The following is a 14922-nucleotide window of genomic DNA, read 5'->3' as shown; positions in this document are numbered from 1 at the left end:
TCAAGTGAAGTCTTGTAACCCTGGGGTGGAATTCACATGCTGTAAGGCACCTGGGTCCTTCAGTCACACCATGTGGAAAGCTGCCTCAACATCCACATTGGTTCCTCGTAAAAACAAGAAACTTGTTTTCTTTTGCTACCAAAATTTTGATGTTACCTATTATAGCAATTGGTGTTATTTTAAGAGTATTTAATTGGGCTTTCAAAATGTTGAGCTGAGAGCAAGAGTCAGGTAGCACTCAATCTCTCATAAAATGGCATTTGCAAACTTTTTAAAAATAGTGTGATTCCCAGTTAGACACTTAGTCACCCTTGGTTGCCCATGCAGGTGCACAGAATTAACAGCATTTAGAGATTCTAAAGCAGCAGCAGAGGCTGCAGCAGTGGGATAAGGCTTTTCTCAAATAAATTCGAGTGAGACCATACAACCTTGAGCAGACTTCCAATAGAATCCGATTCCAATTTTAAGAATAGTTTGTTTCAGATTCCTCAGTGCATGTCAGAACCCACTTCCTCCCCACTCACATCCGTTAGATTCCTTCCCAGCCATTGTACTCACTCAACAGGGAGGTTGCAGCCATTCCAAGCTGCTCACGAGCAAGCATAGGGCTTAGAAGCACAAAACATGGTAGCTCTTAGAAGATAGGTTCAGAGGCTTTTTTTTTTTTTTTTTTTTTTTTTGTCTCCAGTATAGTACTAATCATTCCCTTTACTTCTCAACTCCCAGATGCCTATTTCCAACTATACTCAACAGATACATAAGTGGATGTGTATAAACTACACACATGAAAAGGGAATACTTCAAACTTCCTTCAAGCTTGAGGTCTAGTTGGATTTAAAGGTATACTTTATTAAAGTGGTAAGTTTTCTTTTTGCCATGGTAATTCATTAATCAGGCAACAATTTACTGAACTCAGAATTCTTGCTTAGCACTTCATCGGGAGAGGGAAAAGGACAAGGGAGTATGAGGAAAAATATTTAAAAGAGAAAGTTCTGGCATACACTGGACCAGCTTGGGAGGAAAAAAAAAGTAAAATGTAGCTGACCTCTTATATTACTCCTGATAACAACTTGTTAAAAACCCTTACCCTCTAAAAGGAATGATTTTCTGTTGTTTTGAGAATTTGATTGTCTGAATTCACCAGTAAAAGTTCCCTTTGAGAAACTTCTCTCTCTTCTGAGATCAATATAGAGGAAGAGTAGAATTTCCACAGCTTAATTCATCTTAAACTTGGAATTGGATTCTATAAGAAGTCTGCTTAGGGTTGTGTAGCTTTTGCTCAAAGTATATTCGGTGCAGTCTGATGAGTTGGGGTGTGTGGCAGCAGTAAGCCAAAGCAGCTGAAGTGCCTAAGAAGCTAGCAGAGGCTCAGCCAACATCCCTGGTTTTCAAAGAATCAACTATTTGCTCTAACCCATTTTTTTCCTGAGCTATACTTTAAACATGCATCCTGATATTATTTTGGTCAGGTCTACAGTAAGGTTTTCTAGTGTTATTTTAAAATAAAGCAATTTATGTATCAACCTTATCACCAGCCACTATCACAGCTCTCGGCAAAAGCCAGAAACAACACAGGTCACAGCAACTAGATCAAGAGCAGCATTTAACTTGACTGTCCAACTGACCTTGAAAGGAAGATCTAATGTCATTAGGAGCTCAAGAATGAAAAAAAGCAGCACTTACAAACAATCCCCATGACTTGGTCACATTAAAAACACAACTTCATTCATCATCAATATTTATTGGGCACCTATTATGTGCAAAGCACTATACTAGGCACTGGGCAAGATACAAAGATAAATCTGACAGACTGCCCTCAAAGAGCTTACAGTCTATATAGGAGCATACAGTCTCTGGAGAAGGTATTTTAGGTGTAATTAACCTCACCCATCCCACCCCCACCAGAAAAAGAAAAAAACCTACTAGACTTGGTTTCTTCCATTTACTTTTAGTTCAGCAGCTTCACATAAAAAGCATAAATCTGAGTCTTTTAAAATGCATACTTTTACTTGTAAACAAAATTGTCACTAGAAAAAATGCTGAATATTTATTGCGATTAAGAAAAATCCTCAGACGGGCATGGTGGCTCATGCCTGTAATCCTAGCACTTTAGGATGCCGAAACGGGTGGATCGCCTGAGGTCAGGAGTTCAAGACCAGCCTGGCCAACATAGCAAAACCCTGTCTCTACTAAAAATACAAACATTAGCCAGGCGTGGTGGTAGGTGCCTGTAATCCCAGCTATTCCAGAGGCTGAGGCAGGAGAATCACTTGAACCTGGGTGGGGACGGAGGTTGCAGTTATCCGAGACTGCGCCAATTCACTCCAGCCTGGGCATAAGAGCAAAACTCCATCCTCCCCACCCCGCAAAAAAAAGAAAAGAAAAAGAAAAATCCTCAAACATATATTCAGTATTTTCATGAATTTGTTATGACTATATTGTGAAGTAAACAATTTCCCAGATTGCATCAGAAACATGCAACAACTTTTTGAAACAGATCTCTTTAAACTACTGGCAGTCACATGTAAGGTATACAGGCCTCTCTGCTAAAAGCAAGGAAAGCTTTGAAATGATTATGTTTGTTTACTACCCATGTTCACAGCTTATGTTTTTTTTTTTCCCCATGAACCCACTTCATGTCAACACAAAGTATTATAAAATAATACCTCCATTGACATATACCCCCAAAATCCAAAGCTTTAGATCTCTAAGCTTCAGATAGGAAAAAAAAAAAAAAAAAAATAGTGAAAAATGTTCATTATCAATAGCTGGGCTTTAAGATTATCATCATAGAGATAAAGCCCAGCCATTAGCTATTAGAGATGATAATCTTAAAGCCCAGCTATTAATTGGCTGACCAGACCCACCAAATAACTGTAAAATAATTCCAGGAAAGGAAATTCAAAATAACCCACTTTCCTATTACACGCTTAGAAATTTCTGAAATTTTTTGTTATTTTCCTTTCAGAATAAAGAAACTAAATATAATCAATTAGGGGGATAAAAAACACTGATAAAGATGGTTGTCCAAGTTAAACTGTTAGAGAAAGGGATATGTGAGCACATGTTTACATTAATTCATTTCTAACCATAATTACTTTTAAATAAGTGTCTTAACGTTATTCTCTTTTCTCAGAATCACTTCTGGGCTCATATATTTCTAATCATACTTAGTTTTGTATAAACCTAAGAAGCTTTGTGTGTTTGTAGAACGTTATGAGATTTCTTTAAAACACTGAGACTAAAGCAAATGAAATGGTTATCAAACTGAACACAAGTCAATTTTTTAAATGCAGAAACTGCACCAAAAATGTGTTCCTGAGACTGAGGGTCCTTATTCCCATGTTGAAGCATTCTTGTTCTGAGCAGTTTCCCTTAGTCAAGCGAACAAAAGACTTTATCTGCATTGTCCTAGTTGGACATTTTTACTTGTCTTCCTCATCAAACTCCCCCCCACCCCGCCAAAAAAAAAGGTGGGCTTGTCAAAAAACTGTAAATCAAGTAAATTTCAACATTAATCTCTACCAGACTAACAGATCCACTCATCACAGAAGTATAATGAACTGTTAAACTGGTACCAGGTCTGGTTAAGACTGCAGGCTTACAGCGCATACCTTCTTTAAAGAAGACACACCCAGTTTTTAAGCTTTGACACCTGCACATTTTAAGTTTCCATGTCTAGTCTTTGTACAAAGTAAATGAGGTTAAATTTTCTGTGTAAAATCTAACAGAAATAAAGTAGATCAATATGAGTTATGTGTTAGTCTTTCACTCATTTTCCTGTCTTCACATTACTAACATGCTTTTCTGTTCAATCTCTTTGCTGAACAAATTTTATAGCCTTGTATGGTGTAAAAGGACCACCATTGAAGTTAACTAGTCCAACTCTGTCATTTTACAGATAAAGAAACCAAGACCCAGAAAAGTTTAATGAAAAAGCTGGGAGCCAAGCACAATTTAGCATTCATGACACCTTTGACCTTTGTGCTGGTTTGAAAAACCCATACCCACATGCTTTTACATGAACTATACGACTCCGTACAATAGATGCTAAAATTAATGTAATTAGTGATGTATTTCATATAAAGTAAATATAACAAATGTTTGTTATTAAACTATTCTTAGAAAATATTAGCCCTTTTTGGTTACTGCTAACAGTGTAACTACAGTGTTTGGTCTTGCTTTTCTAAGGGTAACTGATTTGCAGTTGCTAATTTGAGGATGTTTATTTCTCCACAGCAGAAAAAAAAAAAATCATGTTAAATATGATCATGTATTCAATCATGTATTATGTATTGATTATTTTTACATATATGTAGATATCCTTATGCTTTTAATCTAAGTGAAATGAATTTACGCAGAGAATAAAATATTACCTCGATATAAGCTGGCAGCCTGAAAATTAGTCATTTCCATATAAAATGAGAGATCTTTTCTAGGAGTGATAGAAAGGGTTTCCAGGGTCACAAAAAAGATATCAGAAGGTTATAAGTGATAATTTATTAGTCTGCAATCTGAGGTATAAAAGAAAGGATGAGCTCAGAGAATTAGAAGATCTGAGTTCAAGTTTTAACTCCACTCCTTGCTCACTATGTAACGATTCAATAAACTTCTGGGTTTCAGTTTCTTCATCTGCAAAGAGCTAACACTTATACCACTTACCTTGTTAGATTATTAAGTATGACATACACTAAAGTATATGAGTGGTTTGTAAATGGAAAGCATACCACAATTATTATCCCAATAATTAAAATAGGGACCTACAAAAAGTCGTAAATAATTCACTTAGTGGCAGTAGACATGCTCACTAGAAGAAACATAACTCACGAGGATAAACCATGCAAACATTTTCAACTTTCAATGGCAATGCTTAAAAAATGTACAAAGCTATAAAGGAACATTTTTAGAGAAAGCACTGAAGACACACATTTGGTTGACCTAAAATATTTAAAAATGAATTAGATGATTTACAGCATATAAAGAGGTATTTAGTCTTTAAGTGGACAAAATTGCTAGTCACGTGTAAGAAAAACAAATATTATGGGCCTGCCTAAGACAAATGGAATAAAATTCCATTACTTTTGGCTTTTTTATAAACCAGACTTCCAACAAGTAACCATATTAATTTACCAGTATTCAAACATATCCTTAAAAAGATAAAAGAGAATATCTAGTTTTAAATCACATCCAATGTGAACTTGCATGAATGCAAGGCATAAAATACTGAGTTATTATGACTCTATAGGCAACTGAAAGTTTCAACTACCCTTCATGCTCACTTTATATTCCATAAAAAGTAACAGAAATACAGGGAATACTTCAAATATGTATTTTTTACAATCCTTTTTATGTAGTTCTTATTCTTGTAAGATTATACTTCACTGTGACAGCCTTGGTTTCTGTTTTGTTTGTAAAATTAAGTAGCCCATTAACCTTTCCCTTCAAACAGGCCTTTTGATGTTAGGTCTTATACCGAAAAAAACAAAACAACAACAACGAAAAAACTAACAACAAATGAAGATGCAAGGGAAGAGATAAATGAGATATAATTCATTAAGTATAAAAATATGTTGTTTCAAATTCAGAATAATTTAGTAACTCTTCGTTATTTCATATGTATCTGGAAATGGGACAGATACGTGTCCTGATCCTGTCACAAGAGGTAGAATTCCAGCATTTGGTACGACATTCCAAGACAGGGTCAAAGTGACATTCCTGTTTCCCCTATAAAAAGACATAATAAACACAAGTCATCAGAAATTCTAGTGGTTCAAAAAAAAATTTTTTAAGCCAAACACTGAAATGTCAAATACTTTTATTTATAACCATATATTCCTACAGAAATCCTAATATGTTAATTTGCAAGAACTATTTTCTTGCATCACCTAAAATCCAAGGACAATGCTAGAAGACACGGTATTACATTTACTGATACCATGATGACCCATCTAAACTCACAGCTGCAGTTAATAGAACTATCAACCAAAAAGCTTCAATGATTACAACAGTAAATGTAAAAAGAGACCAGCTAGGAATTTCTGTTATTATCTAGACGGACAAATCTTAACAAATCAAAACTCTCATGTTATGAAATTTTCAATGCAAATACAGAGGTTTGGCTTGGTCAAAACAGCTCTCTTCTAAAATTATTTTCAATATTTACCAATAGAGTCCAAGAGGTAAAAATAATCTGAGAGATCACTCACTCTAAATCGAGCTTTAGAGAAGTCACATTCGGAGAACCAACACTAGTTCTGTTAACTGGTATTAACTCCTAGATCCACCATGTGGCTTCTGAGGCTTCCTGGCTCATTCTCAAAAAGGAGCCCTTTAATTTGACAACCACAGCCCTACCACACCTGAATAAGCCCATAGTCCTTGTACACACTTAGGACAGAAGCTTTAATAGTTAAATGACATTTCACATACTGCAAGAGTGTTGCTTACTTATCTTAGATCCCACTTTGCATTTCCACCCAATCTTTCAGTTCAAATATGTGTAAATACTTCTCTCCCAATTTTTCTCCTTTTACTCTCGAGTATTTGTCTTTAAAATAAAAATACATCTTTCTCTCTTTTCACCTCTTATCCAATGTAAAAAAAAAAAAAAAAAAAAAAAAAAAAAAAAGACAGAAAAAAGACCAAGAATTGCTCACTTCAGACCATTTCCATCGTCAAAGAAAAAATATTTTGTTTTCATATCTTTCAGCAGCAGCTTCGGATTATCACCTCTCAAAACAATCTTGTCCCACAGGACAACTTGGTTCAGAGCCTATATTAAAATGAAAATTAATTAGATAACTCATCAGAAATATTGTATCACTTCAAATTAAAAGTATTAGTAAGCAAATAGTTTGACATGTTAATGAATTCAACTTTGAGGTGCTTGCTGAAATCTTAATGCATACAAATGATAGCAAACAGATACAAAAAGGGGGCAAATTTTTCTCAGAGAGAAGAATGAAAATTCCCTGAAGAAATTCATTCCTTTTGCTAACTCAACTGTATTACTTAGGGCCTTCATAACTTAATATACGGTTTTTGATCTGTAAGATCTCCAAAAAGTGAGGCCTTTGGAGGAACAGATGAATTAAATCCCTGGAAGGGAAGTATTCTTTTCAATCACTTTTCCTTGTAAAATTTCTAAGACTCTCCAGCTCAGCACGGATCCTAAATGGTGCCAAGAAAACAGACAGAACCAATTCCTGTTCCATCATGCTGCTAATACAGGTTACTCTTGATTAATTACGTCATGAAAATTTCTAAGAAATTTTCCCCAAAATTTCTTTACAAAATTTTGAAGAAATGAAGAAATCCCTAAAGAAATGAAGCCTTCTAAAGAGCTTGTTTCCCTTTAATTTAAAACAAACAAACAAACAAACAAACAAAAAACATGCATCAGTTTCATCAGGCAAAATTCTAGAGGTCAATTATTTTAAGCCACTCTTTCAACATAAACAAGTTCCATTTAGAAAATGAAAAGCGTGAAATGGAAAGAAAACACATTTGTGGCCACTACTAAATCCCAAGGAATTTGTTCTCATTAAATTAGCATCTATTAGCTTGCAAGGCCAATTACTCAGTGTATGACGACAACATTCACTACAATGAAAGGTGGAGCAGTTATTTCTAAGAAAGTTCAAATCTACACTTTAAAGTTTGTTCCTAATATTAAACAGAAACATGAAAACTGAAGAAAACAGAAACAAAGATATGCTGAAGTGAAATAATTTTTATCACCAAATAATCTGTCAAATCTCAAATTAGTTTAACTTTCTAGTTATGCTAGGATAAATTTTAAGTATAAATTGTAAGAATAGCTTAGTAAGTATAGAATTATAAGTACGATGTAAGTATACCCATCATAAAGGTGACAATTATTTCAATACTTTGTTAAAACTTGTAGAATATGTGTATTTATAGATGTTGCTCTTCAAGAATAACTTTTTTAAGATTTTATTGATTCTGAAAGACTGGGATCAAAACTTATTCATGTCAATATTCCTAGTGCCTAAAAAACCTTGGCATAAAATGCATGCTTAAAATAAATGTATAATGAATTGAAGTCCTAAAAATTCCAGTTAGCTAATCAAACCACAAAACAGATAAAACTGATTGTGTCATTCGTTTCAAAGGATATAGTTCAAATAAAATAAAGAAGGTAGGCCCATCTTTAACTACAAATTAGCTCCAGACTACACTAATGACAAATATAAGGGAAACTCAGGTAAAAAACTGTGTATTTTAATTCTATAGATTTCACTCTCAGATTTTTAAGTCTACCACTTTATACCCTGATATCAACACTAAATTTGAACCTCAAAATATTTCTATAAATATTTGCACAATATTCTATATAAATATCTCCACCCCCTCATCTGCAACAAAAGCTCTCACTAGACTAACAGCTTTCAATCATAAATAGTTTTAATGTTTTGATATAACAGTTTAATAGCATCTAATTAAAAATTATGAATTATAATTTTGATTTTAAAAAACAGTTCAGGCCAGGCACAGTGGCTCACAGCTGTAATCCCAGCACTTTGGGAGGCCAAGGCAGGTGGATCACCTGAAGTGAGGAGTTGGAGACCAGCCTGGCCAACATGGTGAAATCCTGTCTCTACGAAAAACACAAAAAATTAGCTGGGCATGGTGGCAGGTGCCTATAATCCCAGCTACTTGGGAAGTTAAGGCAGGAGAATTGATTGAATCAAGGAGGCAGAGGTTGCAATGAGCCAAGATCATCCCACTGTACACCAGTCTGGGCAACAACAGTGAAACTCTCTCTCTCTCTCTCTCTCTCTCTCAAAAAAAAAACTAGTTCAAGTATTCAGATACTCAGATTAATGAATCCCATGTAACCCCAAAACAAACGCAAACTCTTCTCAATAGGTAGGGATATTAATTAATTGTAAGTATATGGCTAAGACTACCAAAACAGCTCACACCATGTTTTTTAAAAAGGAAAGTATCCGATAACTAAGATGGATTTTAAAATAATCTCAAGTTCAAAAATTATTAACAATCTTTACAGCTTTTGATTATGTATTTTCATGATGAGAATTATAATCACAGGTCTCAAATTTTGTTGATTCAAGTAAGTTACCATGTAGCTCTCTAATTGTAGCTGTGGAGACAGAGTATTTTAGCTTAAAGAACAAACCGCTGAGTAGCAATACTACCAGCTCCATTTCCTAGTTGTAGTTCAGCAGTATCTTTCCGATCTTACCACTGAAAGTGGTCTCCAATAGTTTCTGATCACAAATCCTTAAAATATGTTTTCACAAATTTTGTAGGTAATACACAGGCACTATTACTAATAGTATTGATAGTGTCTCAGCCAACTTATCATATCTACTCAGCTTGTCTTTGTGTTTTTTTATCCTTTAGTGTGACACAAGCAGCTCAGAAGAGGAATACAACTGTGAGTTCCACCACTTTCCTATTGTTTATGTATGTAGGAATTATTAGCATTATCTTCAATCTGTGATTTCTTTGTAGAAATCTTTTTAAGCCACTTTTCCATTTTGAGAGGATTAACTAAAATCAGATAATATAATCCACTTATATATTGCATATACTGCAATGTTTTGCAACATGCTGAAAGCAAATAAAATAAATGCCAGGTAGCATGGTTAATTTCTTGACCTACAGAATTCCTCCTCTTCCTCCAGAATATCTGCATGTTGTAGAATGTGACCATCTATCTGACTTAAGGGCTCAATATAACTATTAACGTCAGTTTATAGAACAAGTATTAGTAAAGCTTCTCTTCTTTTTTTACTTTAAATGATTAATAGAAGCTCTTAATTATTTTCCTTACATACATGTATTACTTTGCATGGACTCCATTCTGGAGATCCCAGTGCTTGAGAGCTATAGAACGAACAGCAAAATAAAGGAACAGACTCCCAAAAGAGAGAACAGAGCTACCTCTCCACAGGCTTGTGATTTTTTGCTAGGTAACTTAGGTCAGGTATTTTAAATATATAAAATGTATATTCTTTCATAAAGAATAAAGCTTTAAATAACTATTAAAATACTTATAATTAGATATACTTACGTTATTTTTTGTTGAATATTCTGCTGATAAATAAAGAAACAACTGCTTAACATTCCAATCAAATATATTTTCTAGATGTAAGTAAATTAAGGAAAATATAAATTTATGAACAGCATATCCCTTTCAAATAGATCTTAATTATTCTTAGGTTATTTATCCCTAACAATAGTAACACTAAAGTAGAAAAAAAGGTGGCCCAGAAACATAATGTGCAACTAATTTAATAAAGATTTGCAGAAGATAAATATATTGTAAAATCCAGCTTATTCCAAAACCAAAAAATGTCAGCATGGGATTTTCTGCATCTTCCCATACTCTCTTATCAGTCAAAGTATCTCAGCTAGTAACCCTCCAAGTAATCCTTGGAGGGTTACTAGCTGAGATACTTTGATTGATAAAAGAACGAATCTAAAATCTGGTTTTCTGTAACATTATCCAAGTTAAAAAAAAAAAAAAAAAGGAGTTAATATTTCAAACAAATACAATTCCACTGGAGCTCTAAAGTATACACCATCACCACTATTTAAATTTAACAATACGCAAACATAAATAAGGCTCAATAATTAACCAAGTATAATAAATTATACATGTCGTTTTTGGTCACATGCAAGTGGACATTAAAATGTCTCTCAAAAATGCAAATGACACCATCAATTCAGTTTCCCGAAGAGGACAAGAACTTCACCAGAATTAGTAAGACGGGTGCTGATACCAAGCAATAAGTGGAGTACTATGAGTTTCCATACTGGTAGCAACACATTTGTTACATTCCATTATTAATTATGTGTAATCACTAAGAATCACTTCTTTAGAACTGATAAATCTAGGACTGCTGTTTACAAGAACAAGTACAATTTTAAGTAGTAGTAGCAGCAGCATTAAGAAAATGTGAAGAAACTACAAATAATGAGATTGGTAATATATAAATACCATAGAAACCAGAAAATTTCATTATAATTCTCTAGATACACAAAATTACTACTCTCACAGTAGGCCCAAATTCCCTTGAGTAAATTTTTTTAAGTGACACAAAGACTTAAAAGTACACATATGAAATTTAGCATAAGACTTTTCTGATTTCCTAAAAAGGTCCCTACAGAACTAATTTTTAGTCTATTTCTAAATCCAATAATATATTAAACCTTAAACTGAAAGCAAATTTCATGGTCATAGAAAGACCATGAGAATTAGATAAATTCTCCAAGTATATGATCAGCTTTACTTTCACACAAGTTCAGACTGTTTAATCTCCACAACCATTTAAATCATGGGGTATTAAAAAGGTAGCTGAGATTAGGCTAGAAATGGCAGAGAACATTGCCACAATATTAACCTAAGGTCCTAAAAAAGACTAGCCTGGCCAAAATGATCAGAGTTGTCAAAAGATGGAAACTCTAAGTCAGGAGAAAATATTTAAATATCCCCACTAAAGAAACTCTTAATTGTTAATACTATCTGACTTCTATGAAAGTTTTTATAGAAAGAGTTATGATGGCAAAAAGCAACCAGTCTACCAATAATTTTGACACGATCTTTTGAATCATAACAGATGTTTTTTTAAATGTATGTTTCTCTCTGCTATAATAAAATATGGATATATTATTTGAAATTGTACATTAAATATTTACAGGCAGGCTGAGCATTGGTAACATTTTTCCTTCTTTTTCAAATGATCTAATTTTATTTTTTCTTTCTAAAAAACAGATTCGAACTCTCTTACATAGCTTTCAATCAATTTAACATATCCGTTAAGAATTTAAAGTATGTTCACACAACTACTCATGAAATCTACAAAGTTTTCTCAAAGTGTGACGGGGAAGTATTAACATTATTTTATTGATGAAAAAGGCACAGGAATTTCTGAAGTTTGGCTGATTGAATGATAGTCATAGTGTCCCCCAAAGCATTAAACAACACATATCTCATAATAAAACTACAGAAAAAGTAATAAAATATTTTCTTAAAGGATATCAGCAGTTATATCAAATGTGATAAATCCCAGATCGCTTCTTTCTCTAGGTCCGGTGAAATCTTCTACATTTTTTCTAGAGGTAAAGATAAAAGTTTTACCATTCTTCCAATAGAACATACAAAATTCATTAATTACTTAAAGAGAAAGAATATAGGTGTGTGCACAGGTGAAACAGTAATCCCACAAAGAAACAAGTAAAAACCAGAGAAACCTGTAAGTGTGAAAACAGGATAAACATTCTAATCCAATATGAAAGTAGGTCGTCAGCTAATTTCATTTATCTTAAGAAAACCCCAAACAAAACTCGGAGACAAAAACTGCTAAAAAGAATTGTAAATACTCGATGTACAACAATTTTGCAGAATGGGTATAAGAAAGCTACACATGACTACAAGGTGGTATGGAATACTGACAGAGGGAATTATTAATGGATGATATAGAAGTCACTCCCTTATCCGAGGTTTCACGTTCCGGTTTCAATTATCCGTGGTCAACTCTGTGTGAAAACAGGTGAGTCCAGCAAAATAAGATATTTTGACAGAAAGACCATATTCACATAACTTTTATTATAGTACATTGTTACAGTTGTTCTATTATGTTATTGTTAATTTCTTATTGTGTGTAATTTGTAAGTTTTATCATATGTAGGTATGTATGTACGGTATAGGAAAAAACCCAGTATATATAGGGTTTGGTGCTATCCGAGGTTTCAGCCATCCACTGGGGGTCTTGGAAGGTATACTTACCCCCATTTAGGGGAGACTACTGTAACCAGCTGCTATTTACTATTTAGTACGGGTCAGACCTACTGACAATATTTTTCAAAATTATTTCAAATAATTCTCACAATCTACCAATTAGGTATTACTTCCATCTTAAACAAAAGGAAATTAAGGCACAGAATGGTAAGAAACTTGCTCAAGACAGCAACAGCTAACATCTGTTCAGTGTTTAATATGCACCAAGCTCTCCTAACCCTCACAGGGCTGACAGTGGCAGCGCTGGTTTCCACCTAAGGTCTATTCGAAACGTCTAATAAACACCAGTAATTTTTAAAAAAGGGGGGGTAAAAAGAGGTGCGGGGAGAAGGCTCGCTATTTGATGACTGGCTTCTTGGTGATTCTGACAAAGACATAAATTAAGGTCAAAGAACTTGTTGGAAGATGGAATAGAGCAGAAAGGTATGAGAACGGGGTAGGGGGGATTGTTAGGGGGAAATACGGCTTATCAAGAAAAGAGTGCCAGAGAATAAAATCAAGGACCAAATAAGCAATAGCAAAAGGACAGTCATTTCGAATTGCATTTTTTTTTTTTTTTTTTGCGTTTCCGCAGATTTCTTCAAGTGGTTGGCACTAAAAAAAAAAAAAAAAAAAAAAAAAAAAAAGAAGAAGAAGAAGAAAGAGAACCGAACGAAACAAAAACCCCGCTGTATCAGAAGGCTGAGATGCTTCATTCTCAGTGCCGAACATCTCCGGACAACTTCAAAGCAGCTGCTAAGTGTTTATTGCCTTCTGACGGTGCAAAGGCAACAACTGTAAAGGGAATGTCAAACAGGGCAAACTCGGGTGATGAATGACACAGAGACAACACCCTCCAGCGGCCTCCGGCGCGGCAGAGCCGCAGGGATCCCCGCGGAAGCCCGACCCCGAGCGCGGCGGCGGCGCCCGGCGGGCCTCGCGTGCGGACCCCCGGCGGCCTCGGACGCGCGGGAGGCGCCAGCCCGAGCGAGCGGCGGCGCGGGCTCTGCTGTTGTGTTGCTCCCTCATTGGCCAGGCGTGGGTGGAGGGAAGTGAGGAACAGGAAGCAAACGGAGGCACCGACCCGAGGAACGCTCAAAATGCACATTGAAGAGCAAGCCCGGGAACGGACGGTGGGGGGTGCGAGTTCCGAGGGGACGCCGGAAAAGCCCGCGAGGTGCACCCCTGACGACCGCCCTCCGGGGCGAACGGCCGCTCAAGGCGGCGACCCAGACGCCCTGCCCGCGGCCCCGGCGCGGCGGCCCGGCTTCGGCTCACCCCGCCGGCCCGGTCCGGGAGTCCTGCCCCGCCGGGCCGGCCTCGGCAGCACTCACAGCATGATCCGCGAGACGTGCAGCCGCACCGGGACGCTCCTGTCTTTGAAGGCGGTGGTGATGAAGCAGCCGAAGGTGAGCGCCGCCATCACGCTCAGTGAGAAAGCGAACAGCGAGTTCGCCCGCGACAGCACCGTGTTCATCGCGACAGCCTCCCACGAGCCCCGGCTCCACACGCACACCCAGGTTCCCGTTCCCGCGGCGGACCGGCTCCCTGCGATCCGCGCCGTCTGCGGTACGCGCGTTCCGGGAGCGCGCGCCGCCGCGGACCCGCCTCCTTTCCGGTCCTCCGACGTGAGCGCGCGCGCGCCCGCCTTCCGAAACACACCCACAGCGCGCAGGGACCGCGCGGAAAGGGAGCGACCGAGCCATAGGCCCGCCCCTCCGTCGCGGCCTTACGCCGCCACCAATCAGCGACGAGCGAGGGAGGGGCGGGGCTTTTCATGGACTACCCGCCTCCTCCTGTTCTCAGCTGCTCGTCCGACCCTTGGGTTCAGAGAATTGGGAACCGGTCGTTCGCTGTCCTTTTTCGGTTCTTTGGTCAGAGGTCTGGGACTGCGACTTTTTAATTACTTATGTGCCGTTTGTTTTCAGTTAAAACCAGCAGCAAGTTAAGGTGGTTTGGAATCTGTCCTGACGGGTGGCGTTTGCATGAGTACTTTACAAAACGGCTGTTTCCGCTCCCTTCTTTGTCAAACCTAGTCAAAGTTAGGACTTGAGCCTTTTTGGAGGATTTGGGGCGGAGTGGGGACGGGGGAACCGGACGCCCAGGTCCCTAAAGCTATCACGGGCATCAGAATTTCCACCTCCAGCGTC

The 14922-nt window shown here is 37.0% G+C and overlaps 2 protein-coding genes across 2 annotated transcripts in view; one reads left to right on the top strand and one right to left on the bottom strand.

Moving 5' to 3' along the window:
• Positions 1 to 1725: 1725 nt before the first annotated feature.
• On the bottom strand, positions 1726 to 14396 carry SPCS3 (signal peptidase complex subunit 3). The gene is made up of 5 exons (XM_003933862.4): positions 14107 to 14396; positions 12035 to 12108; positions 10064 to 10140; positions 6657 to 6772; positions 1726 to 5724 (listed from the first exon to the last, which is right to left on the bottom strand). Exons 1-5 carry the CDS (start codon positions 14247 to 14249, stop codon positions 5592 to 5594), a joined length of 543 nt encoding a protein of 180 aa, XP_003933911.1. The 5' UTR covers positions 14250 to 14396; the 3' UTR covers positions 1726 to 5591.
• The window catches only part of ASB5 (ankyrin repeat and SOCS box containing 5), a 117058-nt gene continuing 116227 nt past the window's right edge, over positions 14092 to 14922 (top strand). The window contains exon 1 of the mRNA XM_010344425.2: positions 14092 to 14181. The gene's annotated coding sequence lies outside the window, so the exon portion shown is untranslated. The remainder of the gene's footprint in view (positions 14182 to 14922) is intronic.

The sequence above is a fragment of the Saimiri boliviensis genome, chromosome 3 (assembly GCF_048565385.1).
Source record: "Saimiri boliviensis isolate mSaiBol1 chromosome 3, mSaiBol1.pri, whole genome shotgun sequence".
Classification (NCBI taxonomy): domain Eukaryota; kingdom Metazoa; phylum Chordata; class Mammalia; order Primates; family Cebidae; genus Saimiri; species Saimiri boliviensis.
This window is presented reverse-complemented; position numbering and strand designations above follow the sequence as displayed.

What these genes read in the sequence shown, in the direction of transcription:
- SPCS3 (XM_003933862.4), bottom strand. Translation starts at nt 14,249, where the DNA reads ATGAACACGGTGCTGTCGCGGGCGAACTCGCTGTTCGCTTTCTCACTG. An exon ending in CACGTCTCGCGGATCATGCT is followed by an intron (nt 12,109 to 14,106) that starts GTGAGTGCTGCC and finishes CTTTACCTCTAG; the next exon opens with AAAAAATGTAGAAGATTTCA. An exon ending in AATATTCAACAAAAAATAAC is followed by an intron (nt 6,773 to 10,063) that starts GTAAGTATATCT and finishes ATTTTAATATAG; the next exon opens with GCTCTGAACCAAGTTGTCCT.